Source organism: Erythrolamprus reginae, chromosome 1 (genome assembly GCF_031021105.1).
Source record: "Erythrolamprus reginae isolate rEryReg1 chromosome 1, rEryReg1.hap1, whole genome shotgun sequence".
NCBI lineage: Eukaryota > Metazoa > Chordata > Lepidosauria > Squamata > Dipsadidae > Erythrolamprus > Erythrolamprus reginae.
This window is the reverse complement of record NC_091950.1, coordinates 259810216-259837944: the sequence shown is the minus strand read 5'-3', so window position 1 is coordinate 259837944 and position 27729 is coordinate 259810216. Positions and strand designations below refer to the sequence as shown.

At 42.8% G+C, this 27729-nt stretch overlaps 1 protein-coding gene across 1 annotated transcript in view; it reads right to left on the bottom strand.

The window, feature by feature from the left end:
- CSMD1 (CUB and Sushi multiple domains 1) overlaps positions 1-27729 on the bottom strand; it is a 1071884-nt gene that overhangs the window by 236411 nt on the left and 807744 nt on the right. The window contains exons 18-21 of the mRNA XM_070732892.1: positions 25764-25952; positions 22778-22894; positions 15414-15629; positions 3619-3807 (exon numbers count right to left, since the gene is read on the bottom strand). Of these exons, the coding sequence (XP_070588993.1) occupies positions 3619-3807; positions 15414-15629; positions 22778-22894; positions 25764-25952 (711 nt within the window). The remainder of the gene's footprint in view (positions 1-3618; positions 3808-15413; positions 15630-22777; positions 22895-25763; positions 25953-27729) is intronic.

Sequence of the window (27729 nt, the reverse complement as noted above, 5' to 3'; positions counted from 1 at the left end):
TAAAATCAAAATTTGTCTACCGGTTCTGCGTACCTGACCATACCTGTAGGAGCCCATCACTGGTTACTACCCTTTCCCCCTTCACGTTTACATGTCTATTTCCTACTACTACTTCTTACGTAGTATGGGTTTCGTGTCTTCCCTTATTGCTTTGCAGACTTTCCCTTCTCCAGCTCAAAACCTAAGAGTACCTCTACCATCCTCATCAAGCTGTCCACTTGGAATCCTAATCTCTGAAGGAGACGGCTGTGATTTTATTTTTTAAATAAGTACTATGTAAAAGTGTAAGGGATGAAAGATGGACTTTGTGAATGAGTGGAATAATGAAGTCCAAATAACCCTTCTATCTGAAGTCCAGATCTGAGGTAACCTGAGGCATAGAGTGACTTCCTTCCTCAAGAGTCACTGGGAAAGCAGGAGAGGATTGAAGGGCAAGTTCTCACCCTGTCCTGGGTTGGACTACTACATGCAGAAAGGGAAACCAAACACACAAACTTTTAAAGTAACTTGGCCAAGCTGAGGGGGTCAAGTGCTAGAAGGTCAACACCAGGCCTGAAAGAAAATTCAACTTCATTAAAGGTACCAAAAGGAGATAAGCTTCCAACCAGCCTAAACAAGTTGAAAAAGAGATGTCTGTGGAGATTTTCAGTCATCCAGGTCATGGGTGTCTCAAAGGTGCTTTTCCAAGAGGCAGCTGGACTTTCTGGTTTTTTCTTTGAAGATATTTCACTTCTCATCCAAGCGGCTTCTTCAGTTCTGGGTCAATGCTCTAAGAATGCTGAAGAAGCTCTTGAATGAGAAGTGAAACATCTTTTTAAAAAAACAAACAGAAAGTCCAGTTGTCTCTTGAAAAACCACCTTTTCCTTTTCTCTTTCCTATTTTCCCTACTATTCATTTTGTATTTTCTTTGTATGCTATATTATAAAGTAATAAAAACTAATTTAAACAAACTAATTTTGTTTAAAAACAAGATGGTAAGGCTTTCTTTTTTACTTTTGTTTTAAAAGCTTTATTAGCTTTTTAGAATTATTTTTATCTTGCCTTTATTATTTTTATAAGTAACTCAAGGAAGCAAACATACATAATCCTCCTCCCTCCTCCTATTTCTCCTCACAACAACACCCCCAAGAGGCAGGAGGACTGAGAGAAAGTGATTGGTGCAAAGTCACTCAGCTAGCTTTCATGCCTAAGGCAGGATTAGAACACAAAAACTCTTGGTTTCTAAGTCTGCATCTTAACTGCTAGACAAGACACATGATCTTATCTACATGATGGGAATGTAATCTCAAAAATAACAATCATAATAATCCTGGTTTAAAGTCTGTAATTACAGTGAGACCTAACACACATATATTTGGGGGAGGGGCGGTTGAAAGCTCACTTCATGTTTAGCATCTCTTTATCTGAAAAGAATTTCCTTTTTCCCAGAGAAGTAAAAGTAAAAATCAAAAATGGCATTTGCCATCTCTCAGATTGCAAATTACAATTCTGTTCAAAGATACCTAGATACACAAGCCCTTTCAGTGTGCTTCAAATAATTTGTGAAAAAAATAAATGTAGGGTTATTGCAGAGATCGCAGGAAGGCTAGAAATGAAATGGAAAGGAAAGTACACATAAATAATTTAGAAACAAAAGATGATTCCACTGGTAGGTTATCATATAAAGCAGGAGTGTGTTCTGGTTTACCTCACTGCCATTTTGCTCCTTGATGCACCATGCAGGGGCTGGCATGCACATGCACAGTGCTAAAACACCAGCTTCTGTGCATGTGCAGAAGCAAAAAACAAGATGGTGGTGCCTATGGCACCACCGAGAGAACCAATGCCACAGTTCGGGTGTGTGGCATGCCTGGGTCGCTGTTGGTTCCAGTAACCCAGACTGCCAAGTTACTACCAGTTCCATAAAACCGATCCAAAGTGGAAGGAACCTACCTCTGATATAAATCAGCCATGGTCCCCAAAGTTCTGTAGTTACCCTAAGACTAGAATTGAAGATATCTTACTCAAGATTGAGTAGTTATTATTATTATTATTATTATTATTATTATTATTATTATTATTATTTAGATTTGTATGCCGCCCCTCTCTGTAGACCTTGTGTGGGATATGATAGACTATATGGTTAACAGTTCAAAAAATAGTGATGCAGAACCATATCTATAGTTCTCACGGTAGTGATAGTTAACTTAATCCTGTAATTAAATCTAGTAGGAAATGCTAAAACTGAGAAGGGGGGTCTAGGGGGGACTGCTGCCCAGATGGGGGGGCGAACGCAGTGGGGTAGCGAAAACAGAGCTCCACCCAGAGCACCCAATTTTCACTGAAAGATGTTGAAATAAAATGCAGGGCATCCTGCATAAGCCACACCCACAGTGTGGTAGTAAAAATTTTAGTAGCCCTTCACTGGGGGGAGAGAAAGAGCGAGAGAAAGTTTGGCGCAAGATATTGATTATCCTGAAAGAACAGAACTTATAGACTAGTAAATATAATCAGTACTATTTTTCTCTTTATGATTTATTTACTCTTGAAGAGAGGAGAAAGATATATGCATTGAAACTCATAAATTTACACAAGTGTGAATTATTTCTGGTGGGAAAATAGGAATGTTCAATCTAACAATTTATTGAATGTTGGGTACATTCAAATCAAATTTTGTTTATGAAAGCTTCTATACCCTGTAAAATAATATGCACAATCAAAATGTAAACATTTATAGACTCCCATTCCTTAATATGTTTGTTATCTATGACCATTTCATATCAGAAAAACAACCATTTGTATCATGGTTATTAATTTAACTATTATTTTCACAATATGTTTACAAGTACAGTGATACCTTGTCTTACAAACGCCTCATCATACAAACTTTTCGAGATACAAACCCTCGGTTTGAGATTTTTTTGCCTCTTCTTACAAACTATTTTCACCTTACAAACCCACCACCACCGCTGGGAGGCCCCGCCTCCGGGCTTCTGTTGCCAGCGAAGCACCCGTTTTTGCACTGCTAGGATTCCCCTGAGGCTCCCCTCCATGGGAAACCCCACCTCCGGACTTCCGTGTTTTTGTGATGCTGCAGGGGAATCCCAGTAGGGGAATCCCAGCAGCGCAAAAACGGGCACTTCGCTGGCAACGGAAGTCCAGAGGTGGGGTTTCCCAGCGAGAGGAGCCTCAGTGAAATAGCAGCATTACAAAAACACAGAGGTCCGGAGGTGGAGTTTCGAGGACTTCGGGAGCTTCAGGAGAATCCCAGCAGCGCAAAAATGGGCGCTTTGGCTGGCAAAAGGGGTGAATTTTGGGCTTGCACGCATTAATTGCTTTTCCATTGATTCCTATGGGAAACATTGTTTCGTCTTACAAACTTTTCACCTTAAGAACCTGGTCCCGGAACCAATTAAGTTTGTAAGACAAGGTATCACTGTATTAATCAAATCATTTGTAATGACATAACCAGACACAGGTATCTAAAAGCATTTACTGAGTAATTTAGCAAACTACAATGTAATGTATACACCAATGCCACATAAATTAATGGGTTTCCCCCCACACCTTTTAATTTCTGCCTACTTCATGTGCCAGAAACAATTGGATGAATGAAATGAAAGCATGTGACCACCTACCCACACACCTTGGCAGAGGTGCACTCCATACACGACGGCCACCACCCAGACAGTTCAGCTTGATCGCACCTTCCAAACGATATCCAGAAAAACAAGAAAATGTCAGGGAATCTCCAACTTCAAAATGAAAGCCGATGCGCCGACTGAAGGCAGGAACTCCAGGATCATCGCAAGGCTCCAGGTCATATTCTTCCAAAAAGAAATCAAAAGCAAAGATGAAATGAAATATTCTCAGAATAAATACCTTGCTTTCCACTGCCCAGTACAAGAGGAATCTAAACCTCCCAGAACAATTGGTTAAATTGTACAGTGATTTCATTTTTTTAATGCAGATATATTTGCTAAATGTATACAAGTAGTCCTTGAATGAAAACCATACTGTCAGGTCAAAGCCATTGGTTGATTTAGTGACCTTTCGAAGTTATGAAGACACTAAAAAAAGAGGCTTCCCACTTCCCACCATTGGTAACAGGATCAAAAATCAGATGCTTGGAAATTGGCTCATATTTATGACAGTTGCACTGTCCCAGGTTCATGTGATCACCTTTTGGAATCCTCTTACAAGTAAATTGATTGGAGAAGTCAGATTTGCTTAACAACCATGTTACTCACTTAACAGCTACAGTGATTCACTGAACAGCTATGGCAAGAAATGACGTAAAATGGGGCAAAACTCTCTTAAAAACTGTTTTGCTTAGCAATAGAAGTTATGGGCTCAATTGTGATCATAAGTCGATGATTACCTGTACCTACATTCCTATTATAAATAATATTATAAACAAATATCCACAAGTAGCAACAACTGGTTGACCTTGTCTAGGTCTAAAATGTTAAGCTGGGTTGAACCTCATTAGTATGGATGAATGAAAGACAACTAGTGAACTTTATGAGAAGATCTGTCTCTCTCTCTCTCTCTCTCTCTCATCCATAAAGCAAGCTGACACACACCATAAACACATACCCAGACCACAAACTCCGAGCCAAACCAAAACCTGGGTTGTTACACCACAGACATTCATTACAAAACAGCCAACTACTCTGCAAACATCAATTCCTTCAACTGTTACCCTATCGACTAATCAAGATGTTACAACACAGCCAACCAACCCACTTAGAGCAATTAAGCCAGAACTCCACACACCCTCACCAATATTTATAGAAAGAAGGCAGCTCTGACTACACTTTGTTCGCCTTAGCCCGAAGCCAGAAACACCAGCCTGAAGATGACAAGTGGGATCTCATTGAAACATCACCAAAATTTTATCAATCTTACACAAGTAAAGACCAAAATATGCCAAGGCCTACATGTTTGTTTGTTTATTGTTTGTTTATTTAGATTTGTATGCCGCCCCTCTCCGCAGACTCGGGGCAGCTCACAACAAAGTGCAAAAAAAATACAATTTATAACAAATCTAAATTTCTACTAAAAACATTTAAAAACCCCATTTCTAAACACACATACATACACACATACCATTCATAAATTGTATATGCCCGGGGGAGATGTCTCAGTTCCCCCATGCCTGGCGACACAGGTGGGTCTTAAGGAGCTTGCGAAAGGCAAGGAGAGTTCGGGGCAGTTCTAATCTCCGGGGGGAGTTGGTTCCAGAGGGTCGGGGCCGCCACAGAGAAGGCTCTTCCCCTGGCGCCCGCCAACCGACATTGTTTAGTTCACGGGACCCGGAGAAGGCCCACTCTGTGGGACCTAATTGGTCGCTGGGATTTGTGCGGCAGCGGGCGGTCTCGGAGATATTCTGGTCCAGTGCCATGAAGGGCTTTAAAGGTCATAACCAACACTTTGAATTGTGACCGGAAGTTGATCGGCAGCCAATGCAGACTGCGGAGTGTTGGTAAAACATGGGCATACCTAGGTAGGCCCATGACTGCTCTCGCAGCTGCATTCTGCACGATCTGAAGTTTCCGAACACTTTTCAAAGGTAGCCCCATGTAGAGAGCATTACAGTAGTCGAACCTCGAGGTGATGAGGGCATGAGTGACTGTGAGTAGCGAGTCCCGATCCAGATAGGGCCGCAACTGGTGCACCAGGCGAACCTGGGCAAATGCCCCCTCGCCACAGCTGAAAGATGGTTCTCTAATGTGAGCTGTGGATCAAGGAGGACGCCCAAGTTGTGGACCCTCTCCGAGGGGGTCAATAATCCCCCCCCCAAGGGTAATGGAAGGACAGATGGAATTGTGGACCTCTGACCCCCCACTAACACCGACTGCGACCGACCAGAGAGGTAGGAGGAGAACCACTGAAGAATAGTGCCCCCCACCCCAACCCCTCCAGCCGGTGCAGAAGGATACCATGGTCGATGGTATCGAAAGCCGCTGAGAGGACAAGAAGCACCAGGACAGAGGATAAACCCATGTCCCGGGCCCGCCAGAGATCATCCATCAACGCGACCAAAGCAGTTTCCGTGCTGTAACCAGGCCTGAAACCCGACTGCTGGGGACCTATATAATCGGCTTCTTCCAAGGATCGCTGGAGTGCCACCACTTTCTCGACAACCTTCCCCATAAAGGGAAGGTTGGAGACTGGCCGGTAGTTGTTAAGTACGGCTGGGTCCAGGGAAGGCTTCTTGAGGAGGGGGCGCACAAGCGCCTCTTTATAGGATGATGGAAAGGATCCCCTCCCCAAGGAAGCGTTGATAATCTCCTGGACCCAGCTCCGTGTCACCTCTCTGCTGGCCGAAACCAGCCAGGAGGGACACGGATCCAGTAAACAGGTGGCGGAACTCACAGCTCCAATGGCCTTGTCCACTTCATCAGGTGTCACCAGATCAAATTCTTCCCAGACAGATGGACAAGTACGGGCCCCAGTCACCTCAACTGACTCGTTGTCAGCCGACTCTGTTTTCCAATTGGAGTCGAGGTCCGCCCGGATCTGAGCAATTTTATCAGCGAAAAACGTGTTAAAATCCTCGGCACTACTCTGTAAGGGCTCCCCAACTCCCCTCTGATTAAGAAGGGAGCGGGTCACCCTAAACAGAGCGGACAGGCGGGATTCCGCTGATGCAATCAAGGCGGCATGATACGGGCATCTTGCCGCCTTGAGCGCCACTTTGTAAGTCTTAATAAAAGCTCTTACAAGTGTTCGATCAAATTCAGACTTACTGTTCCTCCATCGCTTCTCTAGACGTCTCTTCTGGCGTTTCAACTCCCAGAGCTCCTCGTTGAACCATGGAGCTCTACGGGGTCTATCGCCGCGGAGAGGTCGCAAAGGCGCAATCCGATCAAGAGCCTCCGCTGCAGCCTTGTTCCAGGCTTTTGCAAGAGACTCCGCCGAACTGTGGACGAGTACATCTGGAATAACCCCAAGCGCCATCTGAAAGCCCTCTGGGTCCATCAGGCGTCTGGGGCGGAACATCTTAATTGGTTCCGCCTCCCTGCGGGGAAGGATTGGAGCCTGGAAGTCAAGCCGTAGTAGGAAATGGTCTGACCATGACAAAGGCAATACTTCTAAGCCCCTTAGTCTCAGACCATTGCTCAATTGCTCAGAGAGGAATACCATGTCGGGTGCGTGCCCTCCCTCATGCGTTGGACCCTGTATTACTTGAGTCAGGTCCATGGCTGTCATGGTGGCCATGAACTCCTGTGCCAGTCCAGAGGCTTCGCCGAGTGACGGCAGGTTGAAGTCCCCCAAGACAATAAGTCTGGGGAACTCCACCGCCAACCCGGCTACCTCCTCGAGCAGCACAGGCAGGGCTTTAGACACGCAGCTGGGAGGCAGGTACGTGAGAAACAAGCCCACCTGAACCCCTAAGTCCAACTTCATCAAGAGAGACTCGCAACCCGCAATCTCTGGAGCAATGAGTCTACGCAGGCAAAGGCTCTCCCTGGCTATGATAGCCACTCCCCCCCCTCCCTGGGGTCGAGGTTGATGCCATATCTGAAACCCAGCTGGGCAAATTTCAGAGAGCAGAACTCCTCCCTCTGGGCCCAGCCAGGTTTCAGTAATACATGCCAGGTCGGCCTCCTCATCCAGGATTAAGTCCCGGATGAGGAGAGCTTTATTTACCACCGACCTGGCATTAAGCAGCAGCAACCTGAGCCCAGGGCCAGAATTACACTCACCACCAGTACCCAAGGTTGAGCTGACAGAGCCAGAACAAGGGATCGTTATTACGCAACGATCCCTCGTTCCCCTGGAACGGCTAACTCTGTGGCCCCCGCCATATCTGCCTTTCCCCAGCAACACCGGGATGTTCTGACCCTCTGTCCCCCCAGAGATAGGTGCCTCCCCCCCTCCTGCCCTTCCAGCGCTAGGTGGGCCAACTATGTTACTTACATCCTTCCCATTCACTTCACCCATATTATAACCCCATCCATCCCATCCATCCCATCCATCCCAATCATTCATTCCATACCTACTACACCCTCCCCAATTGTCCATCATTAAACCCCCCCAATAATTTAGTTAAAAGTAACTCAATTTATAGTTAAAATACTAAAACTTAAAATACTAACAAAGTAATAAATACTCATAGAAATATAAGATATATAAAATATGGATAATGAAGTAATAACTTAGTTAATTAAAATGAGTCCAATCTAATCTGTAATATATAAAAGTGTACATATAGAAAATATAGGAATATAGGAATTTGATTAGCAGCAAAGTCGTATCTGATTCTCAGTTTCTAAGTTCTGGATTAGTAGTATGTTCTATGTTCCCGAAAAGGCAAAAAAGAGAGGGGTGGTGGTGTAGGGGAATGTCCCAGTCCTGGATAAGTCGTCTCCTCTTGATGTTGCCCGACTCTGCATCTGGCTCCTTGGCTCCGACCAGGACCCCTGGCTCTCGCCAAACGTTCATTCCACAGCTCCAAACGCTCACAATGCAGCTCCAAACGCTCGCAATACAGCTCCAGACACTCACAATACAGCCTCGGCATCGCCCTGACATCCTCCTCAGCTCCTCTCCCCTCGCAGACCTCGTTCCCAGCACAGACCTCTTTCCCAGCGACGACAGTCGGTCCGGCCTCTCCACGCTGGCCTTTCAATCGGCAGACCCTCCGGCGCTGGGCGCTCCCACCAGCAGCGTACCAGCGACCCCGGCCCGCCTCCAACATCTCCAGCCAGCACAATCCAGCACATTCGCCTCTCTTTCTCTCACTCCTCACTCTCCTGCCTCTCGTTCTTTCCGCCTTCCGTCTTCCATGCAGGTCAGTTCGCTGTGGCGGCCGCCATTTTCCGCAGCCCAGCTGATCAGAGTCCGACTCTTCCGTGGCCAGCAAAGTTCTTAGCTATCACCCAGGATGTCAAATGGGTGGGGCTCCAGAGGCAGGGACAACTCCCCTAGAAGAATTTCCAGAAGCAATTCGCTGACACAGTCAAATCCCCCCTATATTCAAGATGTTTTACCCGTTGTCCGGGGGAGCTGCAGCTTCCTCCCTCCCTCCTGCTTCCCCACCGGATAATAATGTATAATGTATGTATGTATGTATGTATGTATGTAGGTAGGTAGGTAGGTGTTAGTGGGGGGTTAGGGGTCGACCTCTAGGCTTCTCCCTTGTGGGGTGCCTCAGGGGTCGGTCCTCTCCCCCCTGCTATTTAATATCTACATGAAATCGCTGGGCGAGATCATCCAAGGACATGGGGTGAGGTATCATCAGTACGCTGATGATACCCAGTTGTACATCTCCACCCCATGTCCAGGCAACGAAGCAGTGGAAGTGATGTGCCGGTGCCTGGAGGCAGTTAGGGTCTGGATGGGTGTCAACAGACTCAAACTCAACCCTGATAAGACAGTAGCTGTGGGTTTTGCCTCCCAATGATAATTCCATCTGTCCATCCATTACCCTGGGGGGGGGTAGCGGAATTACTGACTGCCTCAGAGAGGGTCTGCAACTTGGGCATCCTCCTTGATCCAAAGCTTACATTAGAGAATCATCTTTCAGCTGTGGCGAGGGGGACGTTTGCACAGGTTCACCTGGTGCACCGGTTGCGGTCCCATCTGGACTCACTGCTCACAGTCACTCATGCCCTCATCACCTCGAGGTTCGACTACTGTAATGCTCTTTACATGGGGCTACCTTTGAAAAGTGTTCAGAAACTTTAGATCGTGCAGAATGCAGCTGCCAGAGCAATCATGAGCTTCCCTAGGTATGCCCATGTTACACCAACACTCTGCAGTCTGCATTGGTTGCCGATCAATTTCCGGTCACAATTCAAAGTGTTGGTTATGACCTATAAAGCCCTTCATGGCATCGGACCAGAATATCTCGGGGACCGCCTTCTGCTGCACGAATCCCAGTGACCAGTTGGTCTTCTCCGGGTCCCGTCGACTAAACAATGTCATGTGGTGGGACCCAGGGGAAGAGCCTTCGCTGTGGCGGCCCCGACCCTCTGGAACCAGCTCCCGCCACAGATTAGAATTGCCCCCACCCTCCTTGCCTTTGTAAACTTCTGAAAACCCACCTCTGCCGTCAGGCATGGGGGAATTGAGACATCTCCCCCAGCCTATATAATTTATGCATGATATGTTTGTGTGTATGTCTTGTTTTTTAAATAAGCGGTTTTTAGAGATTTTTAATATTAGATTTGTGATACTTTGTTTCTTATTATTGTTGTGAGCCACCCTGAGTCTGAGAAGAGGGGCGGCATACAAATCTAATAAATAAATAAATAAATAGGTAGGTATATAGGTATGTTTTTCTGCAAGTCACCTGGTATACCCAAATATGGGAAGGAGCCTATGTTTTAGAGGGTAAAAGCACTGCCTAACAAGGCAAGCAGCTCAGGTTTGAATCCTAGAAGGATATGGCTACTTGATGAGAGCTAAATAGCTTGAAAAAGATCTATCCTAGGCTCCCTTTATTTCTTTATCAGTTTTTTGCAAATTTTTGCAAAGACACACACACACACACACACATTTCACACATATGTATGTATATACAGTATATTGAATCTATCGATCGATCGAGATAGAGATAGAGATAGAGGGAGATGGAGATGGAGATAGAGATATGTATGTATGTATGTATGTATGTATCCAAATTCAAAATATTAGAGTTGTCAATGCAAATTATGATGCATTTTACTTGTTTTTTTATCACTGCAATTCATACCAGACAGCTGGATCCATAGTGCTGTCAAAAAAAAACAACCCTCTACAAAAAGGGGCCAGGGAGTCTTCACAAGTCAACTACAAGTCTAGGATGCTTTTATTTTACTCAGTTATATGACAAATAGCATAGGGCACACAAATGAAAAAAGATATATTGCAGATGTACATAGGAATGGTGTAACCTTATATCTTTTTGTTCAGCATAACATTGAGCAGAATGGTAATGTGCTAGAAAGCAATAAAAGAAGCAATACATTTTTCCAAGTAAATGGAAGGAAGGAGGGCATTATCTTTTTTCTTTATGTAGTAGCTGATAATGGAAGGAGCAGCTGCTTTCAAAAGCTTTCCCATTCCAAAATATGTTACATCTTATTTCCATATGCTTCAAGTTGCTCCCTACCAGTAGCACTGGATGTTTCCAGTGATGAGCTGGTTTTTACTTAAAGTTATACAAGTTTAATGACCATAAGCCTATAAATTTGAAAAATAAATAAAAATAAATAAGCAAATGTTGGAAATAGGTTGTGCATAGCGCCTTAGGGCTTTGTCTATCTGTAAGCAGGATAATTCTCTGAAAAGGTTTCGTTAGCATTAGAAGGTGATGAAAGAAAATCTTAAAAAATCAGGCCAGATCTGGTAGGAAGCTATGGAAGAAAAAAACAATCCTAGAACAAATTCCTCCCATCTGAGCAAAATAGTTGAGTAGCAAGTTGGGATGACGGCGACTGACCGGTTTTTTCTACTTTATTTATTTTAAAAAAATAATTAACTGCATTTAGATTTAAGCATATATAAAGAAATTAATTATGGGAAATTAGGTGGAGTGCATGGGAAATAGAAAGTGGACACATTTGCCTTTTCTATCCTGATTTCCATATAGACACAAACACATTGATGCTCATGAAACAGTTTATTTATTACAGTATCTTGCAACAATGGCAACCAGAGGTTTTTTTTCCTCTTTCATTTGTTATGCCGCTCAATGTCCTTGCATAACATTGAATTTAATGATGAAGCACCTACTGAAGTACTTTTCAGAATGCCATTTGTTGTATTGGCATCTGGATTAGACCATTTGCCGTGAATGAAACAACAAACAAGAAAAATAAAGAACTCTGATTTGGTGTTAAGGAAGGAAACCAATGCTTTATCTGCTAACTTACTCCAATGACTTAAGGCAGTGATGGCAAACCTATGGCACGGGTGCCACAGGTGGCACATGGGGCCATATCTGCTGGCACACGATCTGTTGCCCTAGCTCAGCTCCAACATGGATGTGTGTGCTGACCAATGGATTTTTGGCTCACACAGAAGCTCTGGGAGAGCATTTTTGGCTTTCAGAGAGCCTCCAGGGGGATGGAGGAAGGCATTTTTACTCTTCCCAGGCTCCAGGGAAGCCTAGGGAGGGCAAAACATGAGCCTACTGGACCCACGAGAAGTTGGAAACAAGCTATTTCTCGGGCGGAGCTGTTTTCGCCCTCCTCAGGCATTGAATTATGGTTGTGGGCACTCATGCATGCACAATAGCGCATACCCATGCTCGTTTGGTACCCAAGGAAAAAAAGGTTCACCATCACTGACTTAAGGGATTAAAGTGTTTGCCTAAAGAGTGATGGCTACTAGCTGACAAAAATATTATCAATAAATGTCCCCGAATTTTAAACATTTTCTTGGCAATATACCCACCCACCACTATTTTCTTCAAGATTTTCGTTTCTCTTTCTCTTTCTCTTCTTTCTCTTTCTCGTTCTCTCTCCCTCTCTCCCTCTCCTCCTCCCTCCCTTTATGATAAATCAGTGTGAGATAATTTGCATGTACAGATTCATTTTACTGCATAGAACTGCAGTCTTTGAAAGTCAAGCTGGTAGGGAAGTCAAAATATGTCTTGCAGAATGTTTTCTCCTGATATTTAAACCAGGAAAAAATACAAACACAAACACATATAGGAAATCTTATACACTGCTTTGTAAACATAATGCACTGATCCTGTTAAGAAAAATATGTGGTGAAATATCAAGTACAAGTGAAATAGAATATTTTTCTACAAACCTAATATGTTAAAAGTGTGCTATGATCACAACCCTTGAAATAAGAAATGAAGTATATTTGTCATGCCCCAAGATAATCAGCTTTTATGCACTTCTAAAATTTCAATATAATCCCCTTAGCTATTCTGTCTCTTTCTGGGGTTCCACTAAAATATTTGGCCAGTTAAGTAGGTAACAATCAATTAGAAGATGATAACAAAAAGTAGTGGCAGAAATTTACAAATCCATGAAGTAAAATGTTAAGTGCAAATAGGTTGTGAAAAAGTTCGTTTTAGTGAGATTTGTTTTTGTGTTATGAAGGATTTCATTCTTCTCTGGCAAATCTCTCCCAATACATTTTTTCCTTTTAAATCTGATGGTCATTTAATTTCTTAACCATGAATTATTTCTTCTACTTTCTTATTCTTTGTATTATACTGATGTTATATTAACCTGTATTCATATTGTTTCAAGATATATAAAATGCTGAAGCTTTGTTTGACCATATCTCCTTCTCTCCTCTGCTTTTCTAATATATGCCTCTGGTTTTATTTCATATTTTATTTCACATAATCAAATCTGCAGGTGGCACAATACCTTGACCTATGTGCAATTATTACAACTACCGTAAAACTTCAATATGTTACCATATTCATTACAATGCACTTATCTCTGTGTTAATTAAGTAATCCTAAATGGACAGATTGGTTATTTTTAAAATATTAGTGCTGGTTTATTTTATTTTCTTATAGTAAATATTGTGCATAAATCTTATTTCCCCAAGTAAACACCAGCATTCTTGAGCCTAATTTCAATATCATATTAAAGTTTTGTTTTGTTTTAAAAAATCAGTAATCTTTTTCTGATAATGGAATTAGGCTAATGTGAGAATAGAGGCAAATGCATTATTCCTGGCAATAAAATTGTTATTTCTACATAATAAAACAGAAAAACGTCAACACAGTTCCCTTGGCAACAGGAATGCATCCAGAGTAAGGCACTGGTAGGGCTTGTGAGTTAGTAACAAACTTTAACTGACTAGAAGAGATTGTCACATTCATCATATGATCTTTGAAAAAAGGATCACATTGTATAATAGCCATATGTATATCTAAAAGCAAAAAATATATCTGGCGATTATTGCAAACAGGCATGAGGGAAATGGCAAAAGAAATGTTTTAACCCTGCTATTTGACCAGGACTGCAAATTGATCATTTTAGGTACTTATATTTGGTCTTTTTGAAAGCTTTTTTCACCTGGAAACAAGTTTGAACATTTCTGCACACAATGGAATGAAAATTGAACTGAAAAAATTAATCCTTATTGGTTTATTTTGCACATAAATGTGCCTCCCCCCCGTGTTTGTGGATTTTTTTTAGGTTTATTGATAATAAATAAACAAAAAAAATAAAGGTATTCTTTTCATCAGTTCAAAAGTCCATTGGCTTGTCTCAAAACCGCTGTGCTTCTGACAAACGGACATAGAATGAATTGCAATATATAATTTTATCACACTCTGACCTTCAACTTCACGGTATGTAGCTTATGCATATGTATAAAAAAAGTGAAATGAAAGTCTTTATATGAATAGACAGAGTAAGTTGGAGAAACATTGCGATGAAACAAGATATTTTTATTGGTTTTCAAAGTGACTGGTAATCAAAGCAGCAACTGTCATTTTATGCATAACTTTCTGAAATTGTTTTTGTAATTTCTTGAAATGAGCAACGGACGTAGCTCAATGAAGAAGAATGACAAATTTACAACAACTTCAAAAGGGCTTTAAATTTATCTCAGTGAAGACACTGATGCCAGAAAATGAAACAGTTTTCTTTGATAAGGCACATGTTTTGCTCAGTAAGACATTTCATGTTTCTTTGCGGTCTGAACTAACATTGGCAACAGCCAGAAGATGGTTGAAAAAAAGCATTTGATTTAGGCAAGGGAAAACAGTATCTGCTCTACTTTAGTCTTACAAACCAGGGGTTGTCTGATGAAACAGTTTTGAGAGGGTGCTTCACTTAAGATTTTGTCAAAGCCAAGTAACCCTTTGAAGATATATTCAGTGGTATGTTATATTACTAAGCCTGAACATAATTCCAAAAAGTTGAAAAAGAAACCCTGAATCCTAGCCATTTTGTCATTACTCTAACATGACAATTGGTGATAAGGTTAAACCACCTGGCTTCAAACCAGGAGAGGTGAGTTCTAATCCTATTTTATACACAAAATAATCTGGATGAATTTGGGACAGTCAAATTCTCTCAGCATCAGGAAGAAGGCAAGGGCCAGAGACTTCCATAATCTTGCCAAGAAAACTGCTGGGACAAATCCAGGCAGTTGTTGAAGGCAATACTGACATGAAGGGATATCTGGATGCATGCACACATGAACACACATATAAATCTTTCAGCATATTTTTCCATAAAAAGTATCAAAAGCAGAGTGAGTATAGTAATAAGGAAGTGTGTGTGTGTGTGTGTGTGTGTGTAAAGAGATATCACTATAAATAGAACTTCCAGTGAAATAAATACATACAGTATGCACTGAGTTGAGAACACTTTAAAAAGAAAATTAAGAAAGAAGAGATTAAGCAGTTTATTAGTCAAAATGTAGAACCTAATGCCCCTTCATATTTGCTATTTAATCATAATATAAATATAAATAATTGGCAAAGCAACTATTTGCACATCTTTACCTGAAAATGTTATATTAAAACCTTCATAGGAGATGGAAAAGTCAGAAATGAATCTAAGTTGTGCAGTAAAGTTTCCAAAGAGCCCAGCTTTAATGGTCGGAGGTAAAACAGATCCTGTTAATCTTGCCACGGGTTCAGTAAAGCACCCATCTTCCGTGATGAGCAAATAGTCATGGGAGCTCTCCAGGTGAAAAGTGTGGAAGATCAGTTGAACACCTGGAAGGACAAGAAAATAATGTTTTGCTTTTGGGATTTAGGATAATTTAAATATGGCAAAACTATTTTGTGATCAGAACTCTTGAGCCGAACCACTGATAATCTTAGAAAGCTAAGAGTTTAGCATTGATCTTAACTCCACTATGAGAATCCCAGCAAGTAAAATTCCGTTATACCTCCCTCAGTCTTAAAGTTGTCATTGGCTCTCCTTTCCTTTAAAACAAGTTTTTTGAGTCAGGAAAGGGAATGCTAGTAGATGCATTATCATTGTAGATACTCAAAGAGCCATGTCATATAGCCAGGTCACATTTCAAATCCCATGCAGCTGTGTCCACTCCACTTCAGGCTGTGCTACGGTGCTTGCTATAATTCTTCAGTGAGAGAGATCAGTCGCTAATGGCATTAAGAGAACAGCTACTGCCAAAGGTTTTAGGTCACAACTGGTCTATTATGCCAAAATTGATTTTGCTCATGGTGAGCTGTTTCTGTTTATAGTAGAAACCCACTGCTACTATTGCATGTCTATTATATCACATAATATTCATTGGTAATATGTAGTGTTGGGCAAACCGAACTTGCAAAGTTCGGATCCGTGAGAACTTTGCAGTGTACGGCATGCTGAACCCGAGCCCGAATTTTTTAAAAACTTCAGGCAAATTTTGGGCTTGGTTTCGGCATTTGGTCACATGCCACAAAACGCTGCTACCCTGGAGGAGAGTGGGGAATCCCATCATGGGATTTCCCAACTCCTTTTGCTTGAGGCGCTCCTTCCTCCCCGTTTCGGCCAGCCAGGAAGTGACGTCTCCGTGACATCAAAGCCCCACCCCCAGAATCCCATTGTGGGATTTTGGCACGGAGGCTGAGAGAGTGGGGCAGGGGATTTCTCTCTGCCTATTGCCGCCTCCCTCCCCTTGATCTTTTGTCCAGCCTTCCTGTCTTTGCAGCTGGCAGCAGAGCAAGTGAGCGAGCAGGTCTTCCACACACCCCCACCCACCGCCACAGAGGAATGGGCAAAAGATCAAGCTGGACAAAAATGCAATTGTCTGAAATCTGTGGGGAGCTCCTGGATTTGGGATTAGCCCTCAAATCTGCCTTCTGATGCCAAAGGGGAGGGGGGGGTGGCAGGCAGAGGGAAATCCCCCGGCCCACTATCCCAGCCTCCGTGCTGAAATCCCATGATGGGATTCTGGGGGCAGGGCTTTGACATCACAGAGACGTCCTGGCCAGCCAAAATGAGGAGGAAGGAATCTCTGTGACGTCAAAGGGGAGGGAGGCAGTGGCAGCAGAGGAAAATCCCCCACCCCACTCTCACAGCCTCTGCGCCACTGCCTGGCTGTCATCTTCTGAGCCAGTGAGCGAGGGGGGCTTTAAAGGAGTGAAGCCCCCCACTGCCACTTTTGCCCGGTCCTCCGCGGTGGTGGGTGTGGAAGACCCGCTCGCTCACTTTCTCTCCTGCCGGCTGCAAAGACAGGAAGGCACGGTTAGGCGGCCGTGGTCTGCTTTGGCAGAAGATGGGAAGGTGGGGCCAGAAGTGTTCAGGTTCGGGGAACTTGCCGGAACCCCGCCGCCAAGTTTGACCAAACCCGCCGAACCCAAACTTTGTTGGGTTCGCCCAACACTAGTAATATATAATATTCAGAACATATCATATTGCAACAATAAATAAAATAAAGTATTCACCAATCTTCACTCTAACCCTAAGCATATTCCTTTTCATAATCATTTTATACTACAGCTATACAGTTCTCAAAAATAATAGGTATGTTTACGTATATTTACCGTAAGAAAAAAATGTGGACAAGACTCCTGTTTTCAAAAATTATTGGCCTATGACAATAGCATTTTGAATTGAATAAAATAGAATACAATAGAATGGAATAGAATAGAACAGAATAGTCCAACCCCCTGCTTAGGCAGGAAACCCTACACCACTTCAGACAAATGGTTATCCAATATCTTCTTAAAAACTTCCAGTATTGTAACATTTGCAACTTCTGGAGGCAAGCTGTTCCAGGGATTAACTGTTCTGTCAGAAAATTTATCCTTTGTTCTAAGTTGCTTCTCTCCTTGATTAGGTCCCACCCATTTCTTCTTGTTATACTCTCAGATGCTTTGAATAATAGTTTGACTCCTTATCTAACTCCATTTCATTACAGTAATGATGAAGCCAAACATGCTTTTGTGGAATCCAAGTCACAATATTAAGCTACATGTTGACATTAATAAACTATACATGGATGCATGAAAGTTTTCTGTGTTGGTAGTGGGATAATTGATAATATTTTAATGCCATGAATCTGAAATTAACGAATCTCAAATCTCTACTAATGATTAGTGACTCATTTTATTTGAGATTTTCATTGTATCTAATATCTATCCTACAAGTATCTTAATAGGGACAAAATTGAATTATTTGTTAGATACATATCTTGCCTTTCCTGCAAAGATTGCAAGACAACATACAAAGCACTCTCTCTTCCATTTTGTCTTTGCAACAAGCCTATAAAGTAAGCCGAATTGTAAAAAATAATTGTCCCAAAACCATTGACTAAGATTCTGTGGCTGAGTGAACTGAATATGTCTCGCAGTTATTTGTCTAACACCTAACACTTCACTAAAGTGACTCACAAGCAGTCTGCATGGACTGCTTGTGTACGGAGAGGGGCGGCATACAAATCTAATAAATAAATGAATGAACGAACGAACAAACAAACAAACAAACAAACAAACAAACAAATTGTTCCTACAAGACATTTAACAGACATTTAGCATAGTTACATCCTAAGGCAGTGATGGCCAACCAGAGAGCTTCAGGGATGATGGGGGAGGGTGTTTTTAACCTTCCCCGGCTCCAGGAAAGCTTTTGAAGCCTGGGGTGTGTGAAACTTGAGTCTTGGGCCCACCAGAAGTTGGGAAACAGGCCATTTTCAGCTTCCAGAGGGTCTCCGGGGAGTGGGAAAGACTGTTTTCGCTCTCCCCAGGCATTGAATTATGTGTGGGGCACTCACACATGCGCAATAGTGCGCACCCACGCTCTTTCAGCACTTGAAGAAAACAAAAATCGGCATCACTGTCCTAAGGCAACGAGCCTAATGAAATGCCTGCAAATCACGCCCTCCCCCATCTTGATTCCACAATTTGAATAAAAAGCGTACTGAAACAAAATGAATCAAAGAAAATGTGTGAAGGCATTACAGTGCTCGACAATCACCAAATTATTATGATGATTTTGCTTATTTCTGCCTTTTGATTTTGAGATTAGTCCTCTTCCTAGAGATTTATTTATTTATTTATTTATTACTTAGATTTGTATGCCGCCCCTCTCCGAAGACTCGGGGCGGCTCACAACATGTAGAAACAAATCATAAGCAATCAGACAAATTTAAAATATTTAAATATTTAAAAAACCCATATACTAACAGTCATACACACAGACATACCATGCATAAATTAAACGTGCCCAGGGGGAGATGTTTCAGTTCCCCCATGCCTGACGGCAAAGGTGGGTTTTGAGGAGTTTACGGAAGGCAGGAAGAGTAGGGGCAGTTCTAATCTCCGGGGGGAGTTGGTTCCAGAGGGCCGGGGCCGCCACAGAGAAGGCTCTTCCCCTGGGGCCCGCCAACCGACATTGTTTAGTTGACGGGACCCGGAGAAGGCCCACTCTGTGGGACCTAATCGGTCGCTGGGATTCGTGCGGCAGGAGGCGGTCTCGGAGATATTCTGGTCCAATGCCATGAAGGGCTTTAAAGGTCATAACCAACACTTTGAATTGTGACCGGAAATTGATCGGCAGCCAATGCAGACTGCGGAGTGATGGTGAAACATGGGCATACCTAGGTAGGCCCATGACTGCTCTCGCAGCTGCATTTTGCACGATCTGAAGTTTCCGAACACTTTTCAAAGGTAGCCCCATGTAGAGAGCATTACAGTAGTCGAACCTCGAGGTGATGAGGGCATGAGTGACTGTGAGCAATGAGTCCCGGTCCAGATAGGGCCGCAACTGGTGCACCAGGCGAACCTGGGCAAACGCCCCCCTCGCCACAGCTGAAAGATGTTGTTCTAATGTGAGCTGTGGATCGAGGAGGACGCCCAAGTTGCGGACCCTCTCTGAGGGGGTCAACAATTCCCCCCCCAGGGTGATGGACGGACAGATGGGATTGTCCTTGGGAGGCAGAACCCACAGCCACTCCGTCTTATCCGGGTTGAGCTTGAGTCTGTTGACACCCATCCAGGCCCCAACAGCCTCCAGGCACCGGCACATCACTTCCACCGCTTCGTTGACTGGGCATGGGGTGGAGATGTAAAGCTGGGTATCATCCGCATATTGATGATACCTCACCCCATGTCCTTGGATGATCTCGCCCAGCGGTTTCATGTAGATGTTGAATAGCAGGGGGGAGAGGACCGACCCCTGAGGCACCCCACAAGGGAGAAACCTAGGAGTCGACCTCTGGCCCCCCACTAACACCGACTGCGACCGGCCAGAGAGGTAGGAGGAGAACCACTGAAGAACAGTGCCTCCCACCCCCAGCCCCTCCAGCCGGTGCAGAAGGATACCATGGTCGATGGTATCGAAAGCCGCTGAGAGGTCAAGGAGCACCAGGACAGAGGATAAACCCCTGTCCCGGGCCCGCCAGAGATCATCCATCAACGCGACCAACGCGACCGTGCTGTAACCGGGCCTGAAACCCGACTGCTGGGGACCTAGATAATCGGCTTCTTCCAAGGACCGCTGGAGCTGGAGTGCCACCACCTTCTCGACAACCTTCCCCATAAAGGGAAGATTGGAGACTGGACGATAGTTGTTAAGTACGGCTGGGTCCAGGGAGGGCTTCTTGAGGAGGGGGCGCACAAGCGCTTCTTTATAGAGTGATGGAAAAACTCCCCTCCCCAAGGAAGCGTTGGTAATCTCCTGGGCCCAGCTCCGTGTCACCTCCCTGCTGGCCGAAACCAACCAGGAGGGACACGGATCCAGTAAACAGGTGGCAGAACTCACAGCTCCAATGGCCTTGTCCACTTCATCAGGTGTCACCAGATCAAACTCTTCCCAGACAGGTGGACAAGTACGTGCCCCAGTCACCTCGACTGACTCGTTGTCAGTCGACTCTGTTTTACAATTGGAGTCGAGGTCGGCTCGGATCCGAGCGACTTTATCAGCGAAAAACGTGTTAAAGTCCTCGGCACTACTCTGTAAGGGCTCCCCAACTCCCCCCTGATTAAGAAGGGAGCGGGTCACCCTAAACAGAGCGGCCGGGCGGGATTCCGCTGATGCAATCAAGGCGGCATGGTACGCGCATCTTGCCGCCTTGAGCGCCACTTTGTAAGTCTTAATAAAAGCTCTTACAAGTGTTCGGTCGGATTCAGACCTACTCTTCCTCCATCGCTTCTCTAGACGTCTCTTCTGGCGTTTCAACTCCCGGAGCTCCTCGTTGAACCATGGAGCTCTACGGGGTCTAGCGCCTCGGAGAGGTCGCAAAGGCGCAATCCGGTCAAGAGCCTCCGCTGCGGCCTTGTTCCAGGCCTCCGCAAGAGACTCTGCCGAACTGTGGACAAGTGCCTCTGGTATAACCCCAAGCGCCGTCTGAAAGCCCTCAGGGTCCATCAGGCGTCTGGGGCGGAACATCTTAATTGGTTCCGCCTCCCTGCGGGGAAGGATTGGAGCCAGGAAGTCAAGCCGTAGTAGGAAATGGTCTGACCATGACAAAGGCAACGCATCTAAGCCCCTTAGTCTCAGACCATTACTCAGTTGCTCAGAAAGGAATACCATGTCAGGTGCGTGTCCTCCCTCGTGAGTCGGACCCTGAACTACTTGAGTCAGGTCCATGGCTGTCATGGTGGCCATGAACTCCTGTGCCAACCCAGAGGTTTCGCCGAGTGACGGCAGATTGAAGTCCCCCAGGACAATAAGTCCGGGGAACTCCACCGCCAACCCGGCTACTTCCTCGAGTAGCACAGGCAGGGCTTTTGACACGCAGCTGGGAGGCAGGTACGTGAGAAATAAGCCCACCTGAACCCCTAAGTCCAACCTCATCAAGAGAGACTCGCAACCCGCAATTTCCGGAGCAATGAGTCTACGCAGGCAAAGGCTCTCCCTGGCAACAATAGCCACTCCTCCCCCCCTTCCCTGGGGTCGAGGTTGATGCCATATCTGAAACCCGGCTGGGCAAATTTCAGAGAGGGGAACACCTCCCTCCGGGCCCAGCCAGGTTTCAGTAATACAAGCCAGGTCGGCCTCCTCATCCAGGATCAGGTCCCGGATGAGGAGAGCTTTATTTACCACCGACCTGGCGTTGAGCAGCAGCAACCTGAGCCCAGGGCCAGAGTTACACTCATCACCAGTACCCAAGATTGGGTTCACAGAGCCGGAACAAGGGACCGTTATTAAGCAACGGTCCCTCGTTCCCCTGGAACGGCTAACTCTGTGACCCCCGCCGTATCTGCCTCTCCCCAGCAACACAGAGATATTCCGACCCTCTGCCACCCCAGAGATCGGTGCCCCCTCCTCTCCTGTCTCCCGGGCGTCAGGTGGGCCAAATCTATCATTCATACTACTATCAATCATCTCATCCATACCATAACCCCACCCACCCCCGCCAACCCAATCATTATGCCAGTCATTCCACTCATAACCACAAGCATATTTATCCCAATCATCCATTAATTTAGAACCCCGTTATATTAAAAAATCAATTAAATTAATAACAATATAAAATAGCCGTAATAGCAATAAAAAACAATAACATTAAAAATATCTATAAATATATAAAATGTAGATAAAAATCATATAAATATATAAATTGATTTTGATGTTATAAAATCAGATCTTAAAACATTCTTTAATCCTCAGGAATCCATCAGTCCAGGTATGATGTTCTTTTAGTCTTTGGGTCTAGGTCTTAAATTTAATTTAGTTTAGCTTAAAGAGTCTTGGTCTTAATCTCCTGTCCTCATAGTTGTCTTTTTAGGTCAGTCCACAAGGGGGCAGAGATGATGAAAAGGGGAATAAAGCCAACAAAACTGGCTATCTTCAACAGTCTAAAGTAAGTTGATTGAGCTTCAATCTTTGTTTTTCAAATAGTTTAAGTAACCATGGTTTGCATTTTTCACTAAAACATTCTCTGTGGAATGCCATTACATAATACTCTTACCTTTGCCATGAGAAACTTCAATTGTCCATGTGCAGTTTAAAGAATTGGGATAAAAATCAGGAAAGCCTGGCGAGAGAAGAGTTCCACTCCTTCCATAAATATAGCCACCGCATAGAGCTAATAAGAAAATAAATTCCAATTTAAAATTAAGAGGGATGATTCTTTATTTTAGGGAGACACATTATGAACAGGTGCTAATCAATAGTGCAATATTTGCAAGGAAGGAAGGAAGGAAATATTTATCCTATAGGATTCCCATTTCAATATTCGTAATAGGTTCCTGCTGAAATAGAAATTTTATAAACATCATCACATCAAATGAACTGATTAGTAACAGAAGTAGTACCCAGATTAATGTGTACATCTGCCTTAGGAGTCTACTTAGAATTGCCAGTGGCTATCTTGTTTCCTTGGCAACCTGATAGTAAAGAATTTTACAAGAATATATGTCAAAAAGAATAACAAGAGAAAAATAGAATATGTTGGTCTTTATCTGAAAGATAGCTGGTTACATTATCAAATATAGTGCATAGTTAGTATGCAGACAGTCAGAGATGGTTTGGTGATCAGGAAGGAATAAGATTGCATTACATAAGAGAAAGAAACAGGTTTATTTGAAAAGCATAAATTCCAAATTATTTTCTTAATTTTCTCTGAGTTGTAGATTAATTATGAGTGCTTGATACTATGATCTGTAAAAACAAATGCTGTTTTAAATTTCTTTGACTTTGATCTAGGCTTGGGGCAAAACATATGAAACAACTTTATGATACAACTGTTGCACTGTTTCATTGTTGCATCTTGGAGTACAGATCTTTAAATTCTTTTCTCATCCTTGGTTTTCAAAGAATAGAAGCTGCTTTTCACCACAGCTTTGTTATTATTATTTTTAAAATAAAAAACTGAGTCTCTATGGACATTAAAAGAAATAAAATAGGCTAATGTGAATTAGTATTTATCATAACTACTCAACTTTGCATAATAAATGACACGTAGTTTGGCTGCAGCTATTATTTAGAATTTTTCCTATATCTTTAAGCTTTAATATTAACCTCATATATTTACTGAATGCTGCTACCCTGACATATTTGAACTAGCTAGTCAAATGAGAACATGCAATAAAACTCTACATTCAAAAATGCAGATGTTTTTAGGATGAGGGCTACAGTGATAAAGGATCAGAAAGATTCCTAGATAGCATGCTAAATTAGAACAGCTTTGATAGGTTAGTTTAGATTAGAAGGATCCAAGTCTTCTGCCCTTCTAAAAGTATCTTAATGTTGCTAGTGATGTTGTAATTGTTGGTACTACAAACCAAAATAGCATGGGAAGCAATCAGCAGTGACCAAAATGCTGGTTATGCTTCTCTATGCAGCCTGAGAGATTTCAGCCTTTGTGCCAGTTGCTACCAAAGTGAACCCCATGGTTTATACTACAAGGCTTGCATTGGGAGAAGCTGTAAAATATCCATTTTGGATGAGAAGTAGGGAAAAAGCTAACTCACTTTGCCTGTGGGAGGGCTAAGTGAGAAAGGCTATATGATGTGGCCATGTCTTTAAATAATGATTAACACATCATTTTCAACCTGGAATTAAAGGGCTGTGTATATGGCCATTTCCCTCTCTTTTCCTACCTTCTCACTGTCTCCAATCACCAGCAACCTTTTATCTAAACAGTACTGGGCAATAAATATGTCAGACTGCATTTGAAATATGTCAATGCTTCTTTATTTGTTCTAAATGCTGACTGCATTCTAAGCCAGGTGGTAAGAGAAAGTAAGTTGATCTGGCTAATTAGCCCCAGGTACTTGAAACTTACAACACAGTGATAAACTCTTCCAAACTTGCTTCTGCCTGTTTTGTATCAACTGATTTATAACCTTCTGAAAATTCATTAGCCAAAGCCTGCTCCTTTAATGTTGATTGACATTGACTTTTCAAAAGGGACTATATAGTTATGAAATATCTCTCATCTAGAGTCTGTTAAAATTGCTAAATTTCCTTTTTGAAATAAGTCTTACTAAGATATTTAAATGTTCTGGTATAATAATAATAATAATAATAATAATAATAATAATAATAATAATAATAAAAATAATAATAATAATTTATTAGATTTGTATGTCGCCCCTCTCCGAAGACTCAGGGTGGCTCACAACAAAGCAGCAATACAATATAAATACAAATCTAATATTAAAAACTTTAAAAAACTAATTTAAAATATATTGCTATAAAAGTTAGTTGGGGGAAAGATCAAAAGCAACATGAGAAAGTATTATTTTACTGAAAGAGTAGTAGATCCTTGGAACAAACTTCCAGCAGACGTGGTTGATAAATCCACAGTAACTGAATTTAAATACGCCTGGGATAAACATATATCCATCCTAAGATAAAATACAAGAAATAGTATAAGGGCAGACTAGATGTATCATGAGGTCTTTTTCTGCCGTCAGTCTTCTATGTTTCTATGTTTCTACTTGCACAGATGTGGGAAGCAAAATTGTGCTCGATCCCGCACTTGTGTTCCAGAGCCACAGAGCTGTGCACAATTAGCAATTCCAGCAACAATCCATCTCTGAACCTAACAACCTAACCTAACCTAACCTAACCTAACCTAACCTAACATAACATAACATAACATAACATAACATAGCAACGTAACATGAATTATTACAAAACATATTTTTGCTTTATGATGCTTGTTTTATCAGTCACTTTGGGACATGTGGCTCAGGAAAGTTAAAGTAAGTAAATAACTGCTGCCATAACTACAGCATAAAATTATACATTATTTTGCTTTTATGCTTCCCGGGAAGCCATACATCAATGGGTACAGAGGAAGCAGAGGTGCTTATCTGTACACAAAAAGAGTATCAAAAACAAGTAACCCGAATAATTTAAATTTTCTGCACTTTATTAATGCATAAAACATGAAAATATGGAATTATGATATTGTCCTTATTCTGATAGTATCTTCAGCTGCTTACCATCACAGCTAGGCAGTGCATGATTCCACTGATGGTTTCTTTCACACACAAGTGGCTCATCATCACTCAGAGTATAACCTGGATCACAGCTAAATGTTACCGTAGATCGGATACTGAAATTATTCCCAAGACGGTGGCCATTTACTGGAATTCCTGGGTCAAGGCAAGAGTCAGATTCCAGTGTGACACCTGATCAGGATAGAGAAAACAATTCCAAGAAGAATTAGATTTAGATTTTTTAAAAAAAATCCCCAGATATTTTTGTTATTATTTCCACAATTGTTCCTTAAAAAAAAACAGGACCAAAACACTCTGATATTGATTTAAGGAAGCAAATAATTAAATGAATATCAAAAAAATATATTTAACAGATGATATCCAATGTTCCTGTTTTATTTCTTTAAATGTAATTATGCCTTCTGCAGTCCTCTGCCATAAAAAACAGATTTTCAGTGACAGAGGGCTGCAGGAGGACATCATGGCCAAAAACATGGCCCGGGAAGGCCACATGCAGCCCTCCTGAGCTCCATTTTTGCTGGCAGAGGCACTGTGGTCCTTTGCTCTTTCCAGGATGGCCCCATTGGACAGATCTAAATACCCCAGGGGCTGGATCTAGCCCCTGGACTTTGAGCTTGACACCTTTGCTGAAATGGCTTTGTTCCCTATGCCATCCGTCTGGTTCACACGATTCATTTTTCTCACCATGTACATGTATGCATATGAACTAGACAATGTTGTTTCTCTCTGTCATATAATATATGTGGGTATATGCATGACTTTGTATTTATTTATTGACGTGTTTATGTAGTGTATATTGTAGGCAGTGAGAGCTTTTCATTTTAATGTATGTCAATTAGTGTACATTCAAAGTCTTCCTACAGCACTACCTCACTTCTGAATGCATGCTGCTGCAGCTGACTACCCATGACAGAATAGAGTATAATAAGTGGACACCTTTTCTGCTGCATAATAGTTTCTGTTCCTCAGCTAGGCAGAATGATCTCAGCTGATTACCCTTGGCTCCTTATCCTAGGGCCATAATTGAAAACCTACGGCATGTGTGCCACAAGTGGCATGCAGAGACATATTTATTAATTGGACCTAAAGTATATGCCACTCTTCTAGTGGGCACATGAGCTCAGGTGATTTTTAAGGCCTTCTGGGCTCACTGGGTGTCAGGAAACAGCCTATTTTCAGCCTCCAGAGGGGGTGGGGAAGGCCTGTTTTTGCTCTCCGCAAACTTCAGAGACATTCTAAGAGCCTGGGGAGGGCGAAAAGGGACATTAGTGTTAGCTGACATGCCTCTTCTAGGAGTGGTGGATATAACATCCAGGAACAGGATAAATCCATCACTCTTTTAGTAATATCTAATGCAAGGTAGAGCCAAGGAAATACAGATAAACAAACCAGAAAAAGTTTGAACCCCTTGTAATGGGTGGTGGTGGTGAAGGGGGGTGTTTTGTCTGTTAGGTGATGGGCACATGCACTGTGCACTGTTACATGTTTGTTTTATGTAATCATTTTATAAAAATCAATAAAATTATATTTTTTAAAAAAAGGATAAATCCATCTGCTCTCTGATTTGACTAAGTCTGTCAAAGCTGTTTAGATGACACCCTTGTTGCTATGCCTTTCAGTTTGAAACAAGAAGAAGTGAAGCAACAGATTCCATTGTTCCAGAAAAAGATGAAGTCAATAATCTATGTTGATTAAATTGGGCAGGGCTGGATGCTATATCCACCACTCGCAGAACAGGAGTATCAGGTAAGACCAACACCCTTCTCCCTCATGGTGGATGCAGCATCCAGGCATGGGATATACCTAAGCTGGCTGTCCAAATGGGTGGGTAACAATGCTTGTTAGACTGTTGCTGAGGCCCTAATCCTTAATGACCTGCTGCAACATTCTCCTGCAAAAGGATGCTTCAGCTGAAGCAAAGACATCGGCTTTATAGTGCCAAACACAT